Here is a 20,576-nt window from a genome sequence, read left to right as displayed (position 1 = left end):
CTGGTTCACTTTGGCATCCCAACCCAGGTGTATGTCAGTAAAATGAGTTGCCTTTAAGTGAAATGGGTGGTCTGCAAAATAATTTTTTAAAGATGGGAAACTGATAGACACTATTGCCAAACAAAACATCTGCAGTGTTGACATCTATATTTGAGCATCTTTCATTTTCCCAAGGTGTGCAAGCAATAAGGAGAAGTAGGCGAGAAATCCACTTGAATAAAGCTTTTCAAAAATGGATGGAACAGAAAGCATTCCCAGAGGCAGGTCAAGTTCAACCCAAGAACAACTCTCTCAGTGCTTTCACAACTAGTTAAAATACAAGACCAATAATACCTCAGCTCTCAAATCAGTGCTGAAATCCAGCAGAAGGTTGTTAATATTGATATGGTTAATATACATCAAACAGGATTCCTTTAATTTTCTGAATCGAAAAATTCTCCACAGTGTTGACATTTCCTTACTGAACTCCCAGGATTGTTTGGTTTCAAAGGCTTTTGGGCTCAAGACGCATTTTGTTTTAAATAATCCTTCATAAAAAATTCAGCTTTCAGTCTAATATGATTGAAACTCAGCTTGAGTGTGTTTTATAATGCATTGAACTGGAAAGACTATGGGCACTGAATTATTCAAAACATGGTAGGCGAAGGAGTGATATGTGTTCTCATGTGGGGAGGAGGTGATCAAAGAAATCAGTGAGACTTGATATGTCTTGTTATCTCATTTTATTTACCTTTTAGAACTCCTCCAAATATTAGAGGAAAGAAATCAATATCAATTTTCACCTCTGTCACGTTCTACACTTCAATTATTAATGAATGTCAAATTTGACCACAGTTCTCTCTACCACCTGCTCTGCAATAATATTTCTGAGCCTTTATTAAAAATGTAAAATTGTCATTGAATTTCCAAATATGATTCTCCAGTGGCTAATTCAGCTTGTTTTATTAATAAGTGGGTTCTGATGAGTAATACTAATTTAATATGCCTGCATGTAAGATTAAACTATAAATTATTCCTGCTGAAGGTGATGAGATATGACTGCTATGTGGTTGTTGGGCAATAACCTTCCTGAATTAACCCTCCAAGCACACAATTCTTGGAAGAAACTATTACTTCATCTTGTAAACCTGACATCATGTTGTATGTTTAGCAGAAGAACATGCACAAACACACACAAATACATGGGAATGAGTGACAAAAACACATATGCACACTGTGCATGCTTACATGATTTTCCAAATAGAATTCTCCAGAAAGAACTTTACTAATGATTTGCATTTTTATAGTGTATTAATTTCATACATACTAAAATACTGCATGAAATAACTTACTATTTTGTTACTCATGCAGTATTGAATTTTGAGATGCTAAATATAAATTAAAACAATTATTAAGAGTCCTGGGCCATGAAAGACTTTTAAATTACAAAGAACCTGATGATTAGAGGTCAAAGCTGCCACAGAATACTTCCTTGCTCCAGAGGCCATTACAATACCCCCTTAAGGATAGAATGTTCCTATCAAGAAACTAGCTATTTTTTGTTTATACTAAAAGGAGAAAACAGCGGGGGTCTGTGGCTTGGTGAGTACAGGAGACATTCCCTGCTTTATACAATAAGCCACAAACAATACATAAAATAGCCCCAGGCCTTTTGTCTTTTGTACCAAGTTCTTTCATATAGTGCTCCTGATCAATTACACTTAAATCAACAAGAGTTGCTTGAACATTTGACAGTTGTGTTCTCCATACAACCTACCATACCCTAAAGCACATTTGAGAGTTACTGAGATAAAACTGATTCCAGAAATACTGTCTCCAAATTTTTTCAGGTGGCATCAATGAAGTTAGAGGGGAAAAAAATTCCACCTTGATTTCCTGGCCTGCCAATCTAAGGCCAGACAAGCATAAACCTTTATAGCAAAATTCAAGTAGATCCTAGTTGAGGATTTGGTTTCCATGGTCTTGTGTGAAAAGTACATAGAGACTTTATTTTCCTGTAATCCTTTTTTTCAAAGAGTAAACTCAGTTTATCTGTAAGAGATGATGAAAATTAGAATCTTTAAATCTCTAACATTTTATCAATTGCTTAGCATTTTTTTTTTTTTTTTACTAGATGGGACACACACACACACAAATACATATCCATAATACTATTCACAGTCCTGGAACTTTTTCATATCCTTTACCTAAAAAGACTAAACAGTGGTTTGATGTCTAAATACAATAAAGTATCAGGTCATAGCAGAACCATAACTTATTTTATTTGATGTCAGAATAAATATTCATTGTTCTAATGTAAAGAGGGGAATAACTTTGTTTTTTCTCTTCTTCCTTGCATCCAGTTATTGTATCCTGGACAGAGGAGTTTTACTTGCTTTTAATCTAAAGGAGAAATGTTCACTTTTGTTAATGTGGAAATTGATAACATCAGTAGGCAGAACCAAATACTGTTCTTATTCAGCTGAATTCACATTTCCAGTGATGATTCAGGGTTTAATAGGATTTCCTCTGCCACTCCAAAATCTGAAAATAAGCTTCTCACTAAAGTTTCTTGATAGCCCATTACCTGTTCTGTGACAAGGCAATTCAAAATTTAAAATATTATGTTTCTCTAATGTCTTTTTTGATTTATTAATCAATGGACAACTATTGAGTTAAGACAGAGTCTTACTGGGCTCCTGGGTGGCTCAGTGGGTTAAACTTCTGCCTTCAGCTTGGGTCATGATCTCAGGGTGCTGGAATCGAGTCCCGCATCGGGCTCTCTGCTCAGCAGGGAACCTACTTCCCTCTCTCTCTCTCTCTGCCTGCCTCTCTGCCTTCTTGTGATCTCTGTCAAATAAATAAAATCTTAAAAAAAAAAAACTATCATTGCTTAGAAGAAATATTGATGATGAAACTTAATGTAGCTCCTCTTATATAGACTAACTTTGAAATTTACTTTCAGAGGATTTTATGAATGCACAAAGGAGCGAGGACCAGGGTTATCCTATTCCCACTGGTCCATGGTGAGTATTTGCTCAGTAGAAAAATAAATAAATAAATAGATGAATAAATAAATAAATAAGTAAATGAAGAGTACAGGAGAGACACTTGACAGATGACCAACATTACTTGGTGATAGCAATGACCCAGCTCATCTATGATCAAACACTATAAAGTGTCCTTCTAAAGATAAACTTACTACAAAAAGAAGGGAAAATTCGGTTACAGGGATACTTCCAGGTCCACCTCTGAATACAAAAAGCTTGAAAGTTGTCATTTTGTCCTTGTGAGATAAAGCTGAACAAACTGAGTTTTTTCTTGGACCCATCAGAGAACTAAATTTGCAGGATAAATTTCCACTCCAGAATCTGAAGAAACAGATGAATCCAGAAAGTCACAGCTGAGATCTGCTTATCTAGAGAAGAAGTGGCTAGAACCATAGCATGAAAACAGTAATTTTGAAAAATGGCTGGAGGCTGAGTATGGACTAGCATGACAGTGAGAAACTCTGGTGGCTGCAGTCTTGGGAGGTCCCCCCTCGTTACTTCTTTACCTCTGGGAATTCCACCATGTTGTTGCGGTGAATGAAGATCAGAGAAAGATGCTCTCATGGCTCTGGTAGCAGAGGGGAAGATGAACCATTATCAAATATACCTGGAGATTTTTCCTTAGCAAAGTCCCGCTCTTTGAGACAAATACTTTGCCAGAGCCTCAGCACAGTTGGGAGAAGGGCCTTCCTCCATTCTAGTAGCCTTCTCTCTTGCTTAAGGAGAAGGGGCTCATAGACAACAGGACTCAGAGTTTTAAGGAAATAGAAACACTGCAGCCAGAGAAAAGAATAGGGGTGGAGGTTAAGACAAAACAAAAAGCTTATATCACTGGATATATGCTTGTGAAGGTCACAGCCCAGAGACACAGGACTAATGAAAGATTGAGATTCAATCATAAGGCTATAGAACATCCCCTCACCTTCACACCTTAACACCACACTAGCAGGCTCCAGTGTAATAACAATGGATTACAGCTGAAAGAACTGCAAGGCATACTGCCTCTGAGGGAGAGTTCTCAGGGAAGCCCACGGTCTGTAACTGGGAGAGAAAACTGGGGATGCTAAATTTAGAGCCTTTGACCGCTACAGCTACAGCAAATGTTAAACCCAGTCCAACTTCTAGTCAGATTAGCATAAATTCTCACCCCAAAGGCCTGTTTACCTCAATTCCTGTTACTCAATACAGCATGTCCTGTTTCAATAAATAATTACAAGACATACCAAAAGATAAGAAAAGACCAATAAGAGGAGACAAAGCAAGGATTAGAAACAGGATACCAATATTTGAACTTAAATAGGAATTTAAATGGGAATTTAAAATAACTATGATTAATGTGCTAAGAGTTCTAATGGGAAAAGTAGACAGTATTCAAGAAGGGATGAGTGATGTAAGCAGAGAAAGGGAAACTCTAAGAAGGGATCCAAAGAAATGCCAGAAACGAAAATAGCAATTACAGGAATGAAGAATGCCTCTGATGATATCTTCATGAGACTTCACACAGCCAAGGACGGAATCAGTGAGTTTGGAGATTTGTCAATAGAAATTTCCCAAACTGAAACATAACTGTAATATACTCATAATTGGAATACCAGAAGGAGATGAGAGAGGAACCAATGAAGTATTTGAAGTAAAAATGGCCGAAGTACTTCCAAATTTAATGAAAGACATAGATACAAGGAACTTAAGACAACACTAAGCAGGATTATAAAAACAAACGAACAAAAACCTACATACCTTGTCATCTCATATTTAAACTGAAAAAAATTAAAGACAATCTTGAAAGAAGCCAAAGGGTTAAAAAACACTTTATATAGCACAGGAGAGGAAAAACTGCTTTCATTCTCCCCATCTTGGGGTCATTGTCTGAGGCCCTGTATAACAGACTGACAAGAAGTGTCTGGCTTGCTCTACATGTGACTCTTGATCTCTCTCAGGGTTATGAGTTCCAACCCCACGTGGAGAGTTGTAGAGATTACTTAAAAGTAATTTAAAAAAAGGTTTATTTACTTATTTTAGAGAGAAATAGCATGAGCCATGGGAGGGGGGGGGGGTAGATGGAGAGGGAGAGAGACTCTCAAGCAGATTCCATGCTAAGTGTGGAGCTTGACGTGGGGTTCCACATCATGATCCTGAGATCATGACCTGAGCTGAAACAAAGAGCCGGACCTTAACTGACTGTGTCACCCAAATGCCCCTTAAAAAAAAAAAAAAAAAAAAAAGACTGACAAAAGACAAATTAGCAAGAGAAAGAGGAAGAAGCGTATTAACATGTGCATGGCTCTTAACATATGGGAGTATTCTGTGATTAGTAAGCCAAAGGGGTGGTTAGAACTTGAGTTTATATAGCATCTTACCAAAATCCCCAAAGTTTTAGAGAAGTGACAAGACAAAGGAAAAGGACTGAGTTTCTAGGATAGCATGTTGTGGGAAAGTAAATTTATGGGGAATCTAATAATAGATAAAGACTAGTTAATAAGGTTTGTTATGTAGATTCCTCTGGTGAAATATCTGGGTCTATAGTTGTCTTTGATGATTAACCTTCTGTCTTTTCTGGTGGGCGGGGAGAGAGGGTGTAGATGGGGGGATTGGAGACTTTTACAAATTTATATCCTGCTTTCAGGCAAATGGGGGAGGGCAGAGAGCTTCTCTTAATCTGTTTCTTCTCAATTACCATCAACTTCAAATAATCCTGTGATGAAGTGGCATGTTTTGGGGGAGCATATTCTGCTACCCTTTGAGAGGAGAAAGGAGAAAAAATTACAGGGAACTTCTCACAAACCTTGCAAGTAAGAAAAGAATGGAGTCACATATTTAGAGTAATTGAAAGAAAAAACAAAAAACAACAGCAACCAAAAAAAACAAGGATCAACCTTGAGTTATTTATCCAGAGAAATTATCCTTCAAAAATAAAGGAGAGGGGCGCCTGGGTGGCTCAGTGGGTTAAAGTCTCTGCCTTCGGGTCAGGTCATGATGTCAGGGTCCTGGGACCGAGCCCCTGCATCAGGCTCTCTGCTCAGTGGAGAACATGCTTCCTCCTCTCTCTCTGCCTGCCTCTCTGCCTACTAGTGATCTCTGTCTGTCAAATAAATAAATAAAATCTTTAAAAAAAAAGGAGAAATACAGATTTTCCCCAACAGAAATTTTGAGGGAGTTCATCAGCTAACTTATTCTATGAGAAATGTTCAAAGACATTCTTCAGAGAGAAGAAAAATCAGAAACTCAGATCTACATAAAGCAAGAGGAGCATTGAAGAAGACATAAATGAAGATAAAATACAATTTTTTTTCCTTAATTGATCTAAAAGAGAACTGTTCAAAGTAATAACAGTGTATCAGATATGAAAAGAATTAAGGTACTTTCTTTTAAAGCACCTCTACTATAATTGAAGCATTATAGTGTTATTTGAACATGGACTTAGATTATTTAAAAATGTATATTGCAAATTCTAGGGAACCACTAAGGAATTTTATTTAAGAAGTATAATTGATACACTAAGAGAGGAGATAAAATAGAATTATAAAACGTGCTCAGAAAAGGCAGAAAAAGAGAGGGAAATTCAATCGTGCAAAAAGAGATTGGAGAAATGAAAATTTTTAAGACCAAAAGCAGATTGAATAGAGAAGAGGTAGAATCAGAGTTAAAATAATTCATTTCCTTTTTTATATTTTCTTTTAAGAGTCTTTCAGATTATGTGATATATTACCCTTTTTTCTTGCCTCAGGAGATGGAGTATAAGACTCAATCATCCACAAAATAATTTGTGATCTTTTGATCAGAAATCTTATGAAAATAAATTAGCATTATTTTGATGTGGTTTCTGGCTGGGGAGTGGGGAGTGTGTAACAGACACCAAAAAATTAAAAGGAGAGAAAGAAAAGAAAGAAAATTGGAAGAAGAAAGCAGAATCTATAAAATTAATGCTAAAGAGAAAAAAGCTATGTCCACTTAAAACACATGTAGTTAGGAAATGGAAATCCACACAAGCTAGTTGTTTCCTCTTTACGCTGGCAAACTTCAAACATGACTGTTTTCCATTCATTTGCCTGCCTGGTAGACTGAATAGAATCATAGACTATCTCATTCTGTTGAAACTGCTGAACTGGTTGTTCATGTGGACTCAAGCACGATTTAAGTTGCTTGAGTGCTTATCCAAGTCCCAGAGGGTGGGGGTTTGAAGGAGAGACTAGCAGAGGGCAAGGCTAGGAAAGGGAATCCCACAGCGTTGCTGGAGCTGTGGGCCAGAATAAACAATGTGCTGTGACCTATTTAGCAAATGAAAACGCAAACCAGAGAAAGCAGCCAAGGTCAGGGACACACATCCCCTCCTGCTGAGATGATTTGGGATGTTCAGAACAAGAAAATGAATAGCTCACAAGAGGGAGTTTCCTTGAACTCCCCTGGGCAATAAATCACTGACTATAGTGAAGTTTCTGCTTTTCTAAAACTTCGTTAAATAAATGGCAGCGGCAAGCTGGGGTTTGGTTTATATGTGGTTTCTTTTTTTAGACTAAAGGCAAATCTGATGAAGAATTCTTCCCCAGCCTGGCCTGTTTATGTTTAAGCCTAGATTGCTTTCCTCTCTGCCTGTCTCCCAAGGTCACCAGAAGGCTCTGAAACCAGACTCAACTTCAGACACATCCTGGTGAAACCCTTGGACTTGATGCACATTTCACAATGTGCATTTTCTAGGTGATTTTGTCTTGAAGTCATTGCATTTTATTCAGGGCTCTCCAAAAAGAAGAGGAAAGAAGTCAAATTCTATAGCCCAACAACCATGGACAGCCCTCAAAATCAAGGATGATTTGGGTGGATTTCTATCTATCTGCCTATCTGTCTGCCTGTCTATCATCTGTGTGTATTATGATCCTAAATCTCATAACATGTGCATGGACAAACAGTCATCAGAAAATGCATTGAAAGTGTTCTTAGGAGATGACGTTATTTAAAAAAAAAAAGGGGGGGGGGATGAAATTGTAAGTGATGGGGTGCCTGGGTGGCGTAGCCCTTAAGTGTCTGCCTTAGGCTCAGGTCATGATCCCAGGGTCCTGGGATTGAGCCCTGCATCAGGCTCCCTGCTCAAAGGGAAGCCCGCTTCTCCCTCTGCCACTCCCCCTGCTTGTGTTCCTTCTCTGTCAAATAGATACAATCTTAAAAAAAAAAAATTATGAGTGACAATTTTCTTTGTATTTTGTTGGGATTTTCAAATTTCTAACAATTTTATAGCAGTGATATCCAATAGAAATAGAAATACACGAACCATATATATTGTTTTAAGTTTTCTAAAAAAAGAAACAGGTAAGTTAATTTAAATAGTATAATTTATATAACTTAATAAATCCAAAAATTGTCATTTTAGTATGTAATCTATAGAAAATTATTGAAATTATTTTCCATTTTCTTTAATCAAGTCTTCAAAATCTGGTGTCTATTTTACATTTACAGCACCTTTCATTCAGAATTGCCATATTTCCAGGGACTCCTGGCTGCTGTATAGTACAGTGTGGTTCGACAAGAAAAATAACAAACTTTATATGCATAGAATCATACAAGTATGCTTTTGTCATATCACATGCATACACACAGAGAGAGAATAATAATTTAGGATGACAGAAATAATGTAGACATGTACTTCCTTAGCTGTTTTATGGGACCTTGATAATTTATGTCAAGTGTTATTGGATAGTTTAAAAAATACATATTCTTGCAAAATCATAGAAACCTGGAAACTCCAGAATATTTGAAATTAAATCCCCTCTCTTTTCTTTTAAACTATAGGACTTGTCATAACTGTAATATGCTAGTATGCTTTATAAATCTGTAAGAGAGGAATAGGTGGTACTGCTGTTTCATGAACTTAGAGATAAGAGCAGTTTTCTTTTTCATGAAATATCTTGCAGGGCATGTAGAACAGTTTTAGAAACTCTGATATAGAAAAGTTAGTAAATAAAAACTATAAAAATAATGAGTTGGTATTGAAATGCTATCGTTCATTGGAAATATTGTGATTGTGATTGCGTGTGTGATTCCCAGAGTATATAGTATATTCGCTTAATAATTCTTTATATTTGCACACTTGCTGTTTTAGCTTCACAATAGTTCTGGGATGCAATGCAAAATAAGTGAAGAAAAGATTATTGTTTCTATTTTTTTTTTATAAACATATATTTTTATCCCCAGGGATACAGGTCTGTGAATGGCCAGGTTTACACACTTCTATTGTTTCTATTTTACCTAGGATGGAAGAAGGGTCTCCACATGCTACGTGCCTATTATCAACATTGTTAATTATTTGCAGAATCAGGAATTTCTGAATTTAGAATTTATGTATCTCAGTTTTAGAAGTATTTTTCTTGGATTATATTTTTCTCTAGATTCTCATTGTAATATTTATATTGCTATAAATTCAATCCGGTGGCGTAGAATGGGGGCATTGCTCTTATTCTGTTACCCAGATGATGCCTTAATTAGATAATAAAATGCATTTAGCTTCTGAGAAAACCACAAGATGCTTGTCATTAACTTTATGTAGGACTTCTTGTATCGTTAGTAATCATTCTTCTTCTGCCCCCCCCCCAAAAATACTCTTGATCTGTGATCCTAGTTTTTCTCAGAGAGGGTAAGCAGAAATAAAATGCAGAGCATTAAAGAAGCTCAAAGCTCAAACCAAAAATATATTCTGGAACTAAGAAACTAAATAGAAAGATATTCATTATATTATTATATTTTCAAGCAGAATGATTTCACAAAAAGATGTCGTTTGGGAGAGTTTGTCCTAAGGTCAGTACAACCAAGACAGTAGTCTTGTTTGCCCAGGGGAATGATGTGAGCCAAGTCAGGAAGCTGTCCTACCACAGATAGGTAGAAATGAAATCTGAAATGATCATTTTAAATGAAAGTGTGCATTAATTTGCATTTAGCAACAGCTGCCTCTGAACCGTGCCAGGGATGAGCTAGGAATGTTGACACAAAGTGAACAAACCTTTAAAACTAAGGAAGAGTTTTATTCAAGCTCTAGTTAGGACAGCTGCCTGGGAAACATACTCTCCACAGGGAAGAAAGTGCTCTGGAGAATGAACAGTTTTTACAGGGTTATATACTTTTTTACATCTTGTAAAAGCTCAAAAGATTATAGATTAGCAGGTAGGCAAGAATCACAAGTTTTACCATGAAGGAATGCAGGGAGTAGGTGCATTGATCAATATCTCAAGGACAAGATGGGTTTCCTTTAGGCTCCTCATTCACAAAGCAGATGTACAATACATGCATGACAGGCTGTAAGTCAGGCTTTTGCTTTGAACAAAGTTTCTGTACAGTCATACTGCCTTAGAAAGAAATAAAAAATGTCTTCTTTTTGTTTATTAGGCCTTTAGAGAGGTTTTTCTCTCATCCAAAAAGAACATTAAAAATCAACTGGACAATTCCTTGGGAAAAAAAAAATAAGTTCTATTTGTTGAGTCCCTTCTAACTTTTAATTTGCCTTTTTTCACATTCATCTAAACTTAGACTAGATTATTTGGTTGGTTTTTGAGTTTCAGATACTGATTTTACTTTTGAAAACATACGTGTTCTTGACTCTAAAGAAGAATCTGTTAATTGCTTAAGAATTGAAAAATATAAGGAAAAAAATAAAAGTACCCAATCCCTACCTTCGTTAGACAGTGGGTATTATTTGATGTTAAACACCATAGTCTTTATAACACCCACATGCATAGAGAGACACATTGGAAAATAATAATGTTGTATGATGTGGGAAACAGAGGCAGAAGAATATCATTGAAATTCATTACCTACTGACAAGCCCTTGAAACAGACAGAGTGGCTCTCCCCTGGGGACTCAACTGCCCTCACCTTGAGGTTTTGCTAAGGACAATCCTAGCCTGACCGACCCCCTCCTCCAACAGGTCCAACCAGGATCCTGTAAGTCTACTTTAATAATTCCTTTAGGAAACTTTATCTCTAAATCTCCAGGATAGTGTCAGCAATCATTCCCAAGCATATGACCCACTGATATACATCTAAAGGGTCTCACAAGAAGATTTTTATTACTGGTAATAAATAACCTTTCTCCCAACAATAGCTAGCCCCTCAAGGTCCTGGAGACCTTGCTTCCAAAATTCTTTAGAGACTTACATCATCCTTAATCCCCTTTGTCCTCACCTACTGCCAAGTCCACCCCTACTCTGCCTTTAAAAACTCTGACTGTCGTCTGGTTTGGGGTCCAAGTCCCTACTCCGCTGTGTCAGGTATACTTGGGCCCAAGCTTAAGCTTGTCGAATAAGCCCTCATGTGACTGCATTGGTGTTGGCTCCTTGATGGTTTCTTGGACATGAAAACTTGGGCATAACAATGCTGCCTTAGAAGGATATAAAAAATGGCTTGTTTTTGTATATTAGGCCTTTAGAGAGGTTTTTCTTTCATCCAAAAGAACATTAAAAATCAACTGGACAATTACTTGGGAAAAAAATTAGTTCTATTTGTTGAGTCCCTTCTAACTTTTAATTTGCCTTTTTTTTTTCACATTCATCTAAACTTAAATGAGACTAGGTTATTTGGGGTTTTTGAGTTTCAGATACTGATTTTACTTTTGAAAACATACGTGTTCTTGACTCTAAAGAAGAATCTGTTAATTGCTTAAGAAATAAGCAATTAAGAATTAAGAAAAATATAAGGAAAAAAAATAAAAGTACCCAATCATTAGACAATGGGTATTATTTGGTGTTAAACATCATAGTCTTTATAATGCTGTATCTTGCTTATTTCAGTGAATATTAGTGACATTAATATTTTAGTGACAGTAATCTTTAGTGACATTAATATCTTTGAAAAATGTCGCTGTATAGCTTTTCAACATAGTTGAGCCATATTTTGTTTAACCATTTTATGATTATTATGTAATTTCAAGATTTTCACTTTTTATAACTAATACTGCATCAGACATCCTTTGATTTGTCCCTATAGATTCACATATATTTTTAAGTAGATGCCAAAAGACAGCAACTCCTGCATTTGCCGATGTCAAACATGTTAACTTTCACCCATTTTAGTATCTGTGATCATTAACTATATGTGTGTCAGTCTGGCTCCATTAAAGGATACCCAGACAGCTGGTAAGACATTATTTCTATGTGTGTTTGTGAGGATGTTTTCAGGAAGAGATTAGCATTTGAATCAGGAGACTGAGTGCCATTGTCAATGTGAATGGGTATCAGCCTATCTGAGGGCCCTAACAGAACAAGGAGTCAGAGGGAGGATAAATTCTCTCTCTTCTTGAGCTGGGATGTCCATTTTCTTCTGTGTTCAGACATTGGAACTCCAGGCTCTTGGACCTTCAGACTGAAGACTGAATTACGCCACCTACTTTCCTGCTTCTCCAGGTTATAAAGGGTATATTGTTGCGTACTTAGCCTCCATAACCACATGAACCAATTCCGATAAATCTCCACTTACTTATCTCTATATTCCCTATTGTTCTGTTGGGGTTTTTTTTTAAGATTTTATTTATTCATCAGAGAGGGAGAGGGAGAGAGAGCGAGCACAGGCAGACAGAATGGCAGGCAGAGGCAGTGGGAGAAGCAGGCTCCCTGCCGAGCAAGGAGCCCGATGCGGGACTCGATCCTAGGACGCTGGGATCATGACGTGAGCTGAAGGCAGCTGCTTAACCAACTGAGCCACCCAGGCATCCCTGTTCTGGTTTTTTTTTTTTTTTTTTTTTCTGGAGAAGTGACTAACAGACCATTCTGTTTAGCAGAGGACCTGCCACTTTACCTGTGGAAGATCTCCACTACATTCTTCCCCATAGGTGCTGTCCTCTCCCACCTCCTAACTTTTCTTTTTTAGTTGCTTTTCTCTTTTGAACTGTCAGCCTTTCTCTCCCAAATATGCCCTTCCCTGTAGTTTCTGAGATGTGCTTAAGTCATTCCTCCAAAATTAAATGCAAAGCAAAAACTAGAAATTCTCACATCAGCCATGAGCCCAACTCTCCAGACTAGCTGATTCTCTCTTCTGAATTCCACTGAAAAAGCTGTATTTTGGTAAAACCACTGTCTAGTTTTATTTACCTTCATTTTATTTGATAGTAGTGTTTCTTTCTGTTGGGCCCCTTTCTTCCCTTGTCACCCAGAAAATGTATGTATGGTTTTTCTCCAACCCCTCTAACTATATAAGAATATAGTTTGCATGTTCCACATGCAAACTATATTCTTCTAACTGGCATTAAATGTTGCAATTCCTGAGGGCTAGGTCCTAGGCTCTCCTCCTCTAATTTAATGGTCTTTTCCCAATCTCACTCAGACCGACATCTTCAGTTACTACCTATATATATGCAGATGACTCACATTTCTCTCCTTGGGCCAGAGTTCTTTTCTGAATACCTATCTATTTGACATCAACTTTTCAAAGACTTAAAGGAAAATCGCTTTTAACCAGTATGAAATGAACAGATTAGTGCCCCCTCCATACACACATACCTAGACCTTCATAACCATTTTGCATCTCAGTGAATGACACCATCATGCACCATTTAGAATGTCCAGAAATTTAGAATCCTGTCTCGTTTTTCATCATTCATTTAGAGCCTCTTTTACTGATACTGTATTCTAAATATCTCTCAGATCTGTCTTCTATGTCTCACATCTTGATATTGTTAGGTCCCCCAATAATGGGTCCATGATTAAAGGAGTGAGACTGATACAAAGCAAAGGTCAAGCAAAGCTTTATTTCATGCCAAGCATCAAGAATCAGACCAAACGTTCGGGGCCATACTTCTTGCAAGAGAGGGTGACTTCTCTCTGTTTCACAGACTAGCTTTTAAGGGCAAAGGCCATGCGGTTGGGCCTGGCCACGCACAGGTGGCCAATGAAACTGTAACACACAGAGAAAGCTGCACAGTCACGCTAAGTGACCAATTGAATTATAATTTACCTTAGTAGATATTTGAACCAGCCTATCACCTTGGTCAGAATTGGTGCCCAAAAGGTGCCCAAAGGCAGGGCCCATACTCCTTGGTAAGGAGGGAGACAGTATGCATCCCCCACTGATTGGATGTCTCCAGCTGGCCTGACCCACCCTTGTATTTGGGCTTTGTTACCTGGGGCTGGTTTCCAAGACTTGTTTTTGAGTAAGTCCCTTGGGGGAAGGGGGGCAGGGACAGTTTAAGGGTTAAACAACAAGGTTATTGTTTAACCTGGATGGAAGCCTCTGGCTAAATAGGTCCTTACAATATGAATTCCTCTGACATCACATCTGTATTATACATTCATGATCAAATTTTTCCAATTTGTCCCCCATTCTACACTCAAGAGTTATATGTAAGAAACACAAGTATGATCATGATACCAACTTGCTTAGAAATCTTCAATGACTTCCCATTTCTTTTAGGATTAAATTGAAGCTTTTAAATAATGTCTACATAGTATTCTTGATAATGCTGTTTTTCTTGTCTTGTCTTATACTACATTTCCATCAATCTCTCTGATCTAGTCACCCTGGACCAGGGTCTTGTACTCCCTACTTCCAGGACTGTGAACTTGAACTTGGTGCTGCTTTCACCAGGTATTTCATCTAGTTTGTGACCATTTTGTCCTTCAGACGATAATTCAAATATCACTTCTTTAGGCTTCTTTAAGCCAAATCCCTAATTTATTATTTCATAGAAGCAGTACATCTCATAAGGCTTATCATAGTTGTAGTTATTACATTTATTAGAGTGACTGTATCTACTTCAAAACAAACTATATGTGGACAGAGTTCTATCTAATATGTTTCCTTCATGTAGCTAAAACCAACATGGTGCCTACAATGGTTGTTAAGATATTTGGAGTACATGAATAAAAAATCCTAGGGGCATGTGGGTGGCTCAGTCAGTTAAACAACTGACTTTTGATTTCAGCTCAGGTCATGATCTCAGGGCGGTGAGACTGAGCTGTACTTGGGGCTCCCTGATTAGCAGGGAGTCTGCTTAGGATTCTCACCTTCTCCCTCTGCCCCTCCCCAGGCTAGTGCCTGTGCAAGCGTGTACACACACACACACACACACACACACACACACACTTTCTCTGTGTCTTTCTAAAGAAATCTTTATAAAAAATCCTAAAAGTAGGCCTGTTTAATCAAAGAATATGAATATGTTGCAGCTCATGATACATACTATCATCTTGGTTTCCAGTAACTTTGTACAATTTACTGATTCAATTTTTTAAAGATAATGATACGATAGTTCTATGTAGTAAAACAAACTGCATAAGTATTCAGAGTGTAAAAAACCATTCCAGCAGGTAATTCAGGTGTGATAGTCCTTGCTATTATTCCCACAAGTTCCTGGATATTTAAAGCAAGCAAACAATGTATAAATAACAGATTTTAAATGGAAAGGGACCTCATAGTTTGCTCAGGTTAGTGGTAACTTGCCAGACATGGGGGAATATTTTGACTCTGGTTTTCAAAACAGTATATTGAAAAGTTACTATTTTCATGTAGTTATTCCCTGTGGCACAGTAAAGTGTTTTAAATCAAGGGTTGCAAATATCTTTTATTTCACACAAAAACTCCTAATAATTGCTAATGATGCCTAAAGATCTGTGTTTAGGGGAATTCTGAGGCTCTTTGGGAAGTGTCTTCTTTGGGCAGGAGAGATAAGAATCAACATGCAAACGCCAAGATTTGCCATCCTTTTATTTAAGTCCTTTGAGATGAATGATCTTTGTTTTTCCTTTTTAATATATTCATGGGTTTCTCAGATATTGTTGGGGATTGATTTGGCCATGCCTGGTATTTTTAATTTCCTAAAAGTTATTTAGATAAGTATATACTTAAAAATTTTGTTATAAATATGTTGTTATAGACTCTAAGACATGTTCAATTATTTATTTTAAAATCAGTGAGATAATTTACATTTCCTTCCCCCTCCCTTATCACACAAATATGTAGTCCCTATTTTTTTTTAGTGCTTTTTTAAAAAAAAAGAAAGCACATGTAAGTAGTGTAAGTAAGGGAAGGTAATTGCCTTTCTACAATGCAGCTATCTACTTTTCACAGTGTGGTGTATAATTCAAGACTTGTAATGGCTAAAAGTCAAACATTTTTATTTGCTTCATTTTTATAATGAGAGATGTCTAGGAATTCAGATTATTATTTAAAAAAAAAAAGATTTGGCTGAATTCTAGGTAAAGTCAGAAGTTTTATATGCTATTATTTTGGATATAGACCAAATAGTTTTTAGACATAAAAGGGAAATAATTAGCAAATGTATTATTCAGATTTCTGTGTCCAATTAAAAGTATCTTAGGCATTGGTCAGGGATGGCAGCATATGAAAGTGGTAATAATCCTGGTGAGAAATGTAATGTTTGTCTAAACACTTTTACTGTTGAACACTAGATCTGTCAATGCTGGTGAGCACTAAGTTTTATTTTATAAATGATTATTCAGATCACTCAGGTGATCAAAGCTACACCTTCAGGTTAAGAACACTACTGGTTGCAAAATTATAAGAATAATTTTTCCATATTAAGTTTTGTCGTAAAGATTAATGCATCCATCCCCTTTGGGTATGACTTTTTTTTTTTTTTTTTGGAGAGGGAGAAGGTGGGGATGGGGAGAGGGAGAGAGAGAACCTCAAGCAGTCCCCACACCTGGTGCAGAGCCCAGCATCGAACTCGATCTCAAGAACCTGAGATCATGACCTGAGCCAAAACCAAGAGTCTGACACTTAACTGACTGAGCCACCTAGACGTCCCTGGCTGTGACATTTTTATATGAAGATAGTTAAATATGATGAGATAGGAATTTGGGGGCATTACTCTTCATTGTGATTCATTTTTTAAAAAAAGATTTTATTTATTTATTTGACAGAGAGAGAGTGAGAGAGGGAACACAAGCGGGGGGGGGGGGTGGGTAGGAGAGGGAGAAGCAGGCTTCCTGTTGAGCAGGGAGCCCAATGCGGGGCTTGATCCCAGGGCCCTGGGATCATGACAGGAGCAGAGGGCAGATGTTTAATGAATGAGCCACCCAGGAGCCCCCATTGTGATTCATTTTGCAAATATTCTAGTGTTTCCATTGCTCAGATGTCAGTAACAGGGTAGAGACTCAGAAACAAAGTCTGGGTCTTAAGTCTCTATCTACTACAAGGCTCCTCTGGCTTCCCTAGAGGAAGCTTCCTTGATAAACTGAGCATGGCTAACAGTTGAACTTGAAAGCTCATAGTAGTGTTCTCTCAGCCATCACCTATAAGCACAGCCATTTTCAGTAGCTTCTCTTTTCCTCTGAAGGGATTTCTGTTTTTCCCATGTTTATGCTCCTGGTTGCCAGCACCTGCTTTCCATGATTTCCAAGCAGACAGTGGCAAATGAATCTGTAGAAAGTGACAATTAACCTTTCTTAATGAGAGCATTGTTGACCAATACTTGCACACTGACTCAGATTGCAATTCATTGCTTCTATTGTTTTTATTCTGACTTTCAAGGCACCTAAGTGTTAGTTCCTATGCTAGTATACTCAAACTTAGCATCCTAACATGACTGCAGTTATAAATAATATTTCCCAACAATATTTCATGTTGTATACCAATTATACATGCCTGAAATTGCTGTTGGCCCCTCTCTTTCCATATTGTGAAATGAAAGGTTTATCCAACTACTTTATATTGCTTTTCTACTTGTATTACTCTTTGCACTGATCATTCTCTGTTAGTCTATTTCACCATAGAAATGGCTCCTTTAGATATATATGATGTACCTCTCCAAGGCCTCACATAAGGCAAGTAAACCATAGATAACTATTGGTTGATTTTTTTTTAATTTTCCTAAATCACACAGCTCTGCTCAAATTCTCTCTTAAATAAACTGAAGGAAAATGGTCACGACTTTTCACAATACATGATTATTAATAGTATATTTTTCCCAAACAACCTTTTTCTGACAGGCCTGAGAAACATTGTAAGACCGAAACATGCTCATTGATACTGTGGTGGTTGGTTGGACTCCAGCAAGGTAATGTGTTTATTGCACCTCTCTTGTCCATACTGAGATTCATGATTGAACCAGTCCTGTTGTACCCTTGGCATGGAGAGCTGAACTGATCAAACTGCATACCAGTTATTTTTGGGTGTGCGGGTACATGTGTAGGTGAGAATATATTGGAGAGATGTTAGTGGCCGTCTAGGCAGAGAATGTTGGCAAAAAAAGGAGATTGCATTGTTTCATATGCCATTAGGTAAATCTGATTGTAGGAACAGTAACAAAATTAGTTGTGCTCATTCAGTTGGCATATAGAAGTGAGTCTTATGTTTCTCCATGAATTTTTTTTTTCCCCATAAATGTGGCAGTGGGATTGGTTTATTGTTGGATGCACACAACAGTGTTAGGAATGGCATTTTGAAAAAGCATCAACTCAACTTACACAATGGCTACTCCCTTGTCTGTGGCTGAATTTTAGTATCTTTCACCATAAATTACCACTGGTAATCAAAGAGGAGATCAGTTTGCATCTCAAAGAAACAACTCACTGTCTATAGAAGCTTACATTATGGTCTGTATCTCTTAGATATATTAACCAGAGTAATTTAGGTGACATGTGGATATCCATTATTATCTTCCTTTCCCTCATCACCACTAATTCATCCTCCATTTCACCTAAAAACGGCACCTTTGGGCTAATATGCAGAGGGGAAAGAAAGATTTGAGCAACTCGTTCTCAATCTTCTGATTAATTCTCACACTGTGAGAACTCAGTGATGCTTGAAATATAGCTGGGGTGGAGGTGTGGTGGAGAGCAGGGGTGTCCTTTCTTAATAATAAACGTAAGTGTGGTTACTCTGGGAATCAGATTTTCACAGGACTTGAAGGACTTTAAACTGTTGGGCTGAGACCTCACTTTGTGCATTGTTAGCAGACGAGTTTCATGCCAATGTCTCCTACATAAATACCAATTGAGCTTTGTTGAAATTGGCCACAAGTATATTTCATTCCATTATACGTATAATAGGAACAATGAAAAATCTTTCTCCCTCTTAGGCTTTTCTATTGCTGATCTAAAATACCTGGGAAAAAGCCTATCTAAATCTAACCATCTAATCTAAGAAAAGATTGGTCTCTTTTACTAGTTTAATAAGGGCAGTTTCGGTGTTCACTGATGCTGAGCCACTATAATGATGTTAAAGGAGGGATGTGATATCAACAGGAAAATGGCGCATATACATACACTTGCACACACACATATATGAATGTGTATAAATCCTAGCTCCTATCGTATGATATTCCCCGTCTCTTTTTAAAGGACCCCTCTATGAAATCAGATGGATAAATAGAAATATATATCTCTGTCATGGCTGCTGTGTCTTCATATCAATACCGCATGTCAATGATACACATATGGTGTGTTTGCTTGTGTGTATGTATGTGTAGTCACTAATTCATTACTTTTGTGAAAGAAAGAGCCACTTTCCCACCCTCGACTATGCCAGTGAGTGTCACAGTGATGGGAATGACCATAAAAAGCTGAGAGAAAGAGAGTTGCTTTTGTAACATTTGCAAACCTATGTATTGGTGTGTTTATCTTTTCAGTATATATCTTCTTTATGAAAATGTGGGCAAAGAGTTCACCTTTGTCACATGTCCATGTTCATAAGTTGGACAAAATTATTCCTTTGGGGGGGGGGCTTTTAGTTATTTATTTGACAGAGAGAGGCACAGCAAGAAAGGGAACACAAGCAGAAGGAGTGGGAGAGGGAGAAGCAGGCTCCCTATTGAGCAGGGAGGCCAATATGGGGCTCGATCCCAGGACCCCGGGATCATGACCCAAGCCCAAGGCAGATGCTTAAGGACTGAGCCACCCAGGTGCCCCTAGAATTATTCCTTCTTTATCAAGAATACCATTTGCATATTCCCCTCTGAGAGGCTCCTCAGAGTGCAGAAGAGACTTCACGTTAGGACTTGGTTGGTGCTGGGGCCAGTGCAGCAAAGAGATGTAGATTCCTTATAGAGACCAGAGGGAATGATTTCTTTTGATACCTTAGAGATTATTTGATGAGGAATTATTAAAACCAAACAGTTAGTTAAATTCCCTAGAGTGAACTTCAGCTCCCTTTGACTTGTGAACCTCTCTTTGAGCTCAGGAAATTCCTCTAATGTGGATAATTACACTGATGGCTGGCCTGAGAAAATAGGCCACTGAAATGGGCTTTGTGTGATTCCGTTAATTGCTGCTGTAGACAAGCAGCCTGGCCCTTTATTCATGCCTCGCAAACCTTTCATCAAATGAGTAGATTATTTCTAATGCATATTAGATAGGATGAACTCATCTTCCAAGAAGGGCATTAATATATCTGTTTTTTTGTTGTTTTTTTTTTTCTCGCTTTCATTCTTTTGCCTCATTGAAAGAACTCACTTTAAATGCAACTTCAGCTTCGGGTTGGCTTTGCTAGAGACACTAACAGCCAAGTAACAAAGCAATTTATTGGCTTATGGGTTCTTACTTGATGCCAGTTGTGGTTACACCATGTCAAATAAAAATAATTGCTAATATGGTGGCGTATATATTTTACCAAGGTCAT

General features: G+C 37.5%; 1 protein-coding gene across 16 annotated transcripts in view; it reads left to right on the top strand.

Annotated features, from left to right (window-relative positions):
* The window catches only part of LOC116570709, a 233,628-nt gene that overhangs the window by 47,552 nt on the left and 165,500 nt on the right, over positions 1-20,576 (top strand). For 8 of the 16 annotated variants that reach the window (XM_032308193.1, XM_032308188.1, XM_032308189.1 and 5 more), the window contains one exon: positions 2,945-3,005. In XM_032308193.1, coding sequence (XP_032164084.1) covers positions 2,945-3,005 — 61 coding nt within the window. Of the gene's footprint in view, positions 1-2,944; positions 3,006-14,510; positions 14,583-17,947; positions 18,016-20,576 lie in introns of all 16 variants that reach the window. The other 8 variants (XM_032308197.1, XM_032308194.1, XM_032308195.1 and 5 more) reach the window with 2 other exon arrangements.

The sequence above is a fragment of the Mustela erminea genome, chromosome 12, assembly GCF_009829155.1.
Source record: "Mustela erminea isolate mMusErm1 chromosome 12, mMusErm1.Pri, whole genome shotgun sequence".
Lineage (NCBI taxonomy): Eukaryota > Metazoa > Chordata > Mammalia > Carnivora > Mustelidae > Mustela > Mustela erminea.
The sequence above is the reverse complement of the archived record's forward strand: the minus strand, read 5'-3'. Positions and strand labels throughout refer to the sequence as shown.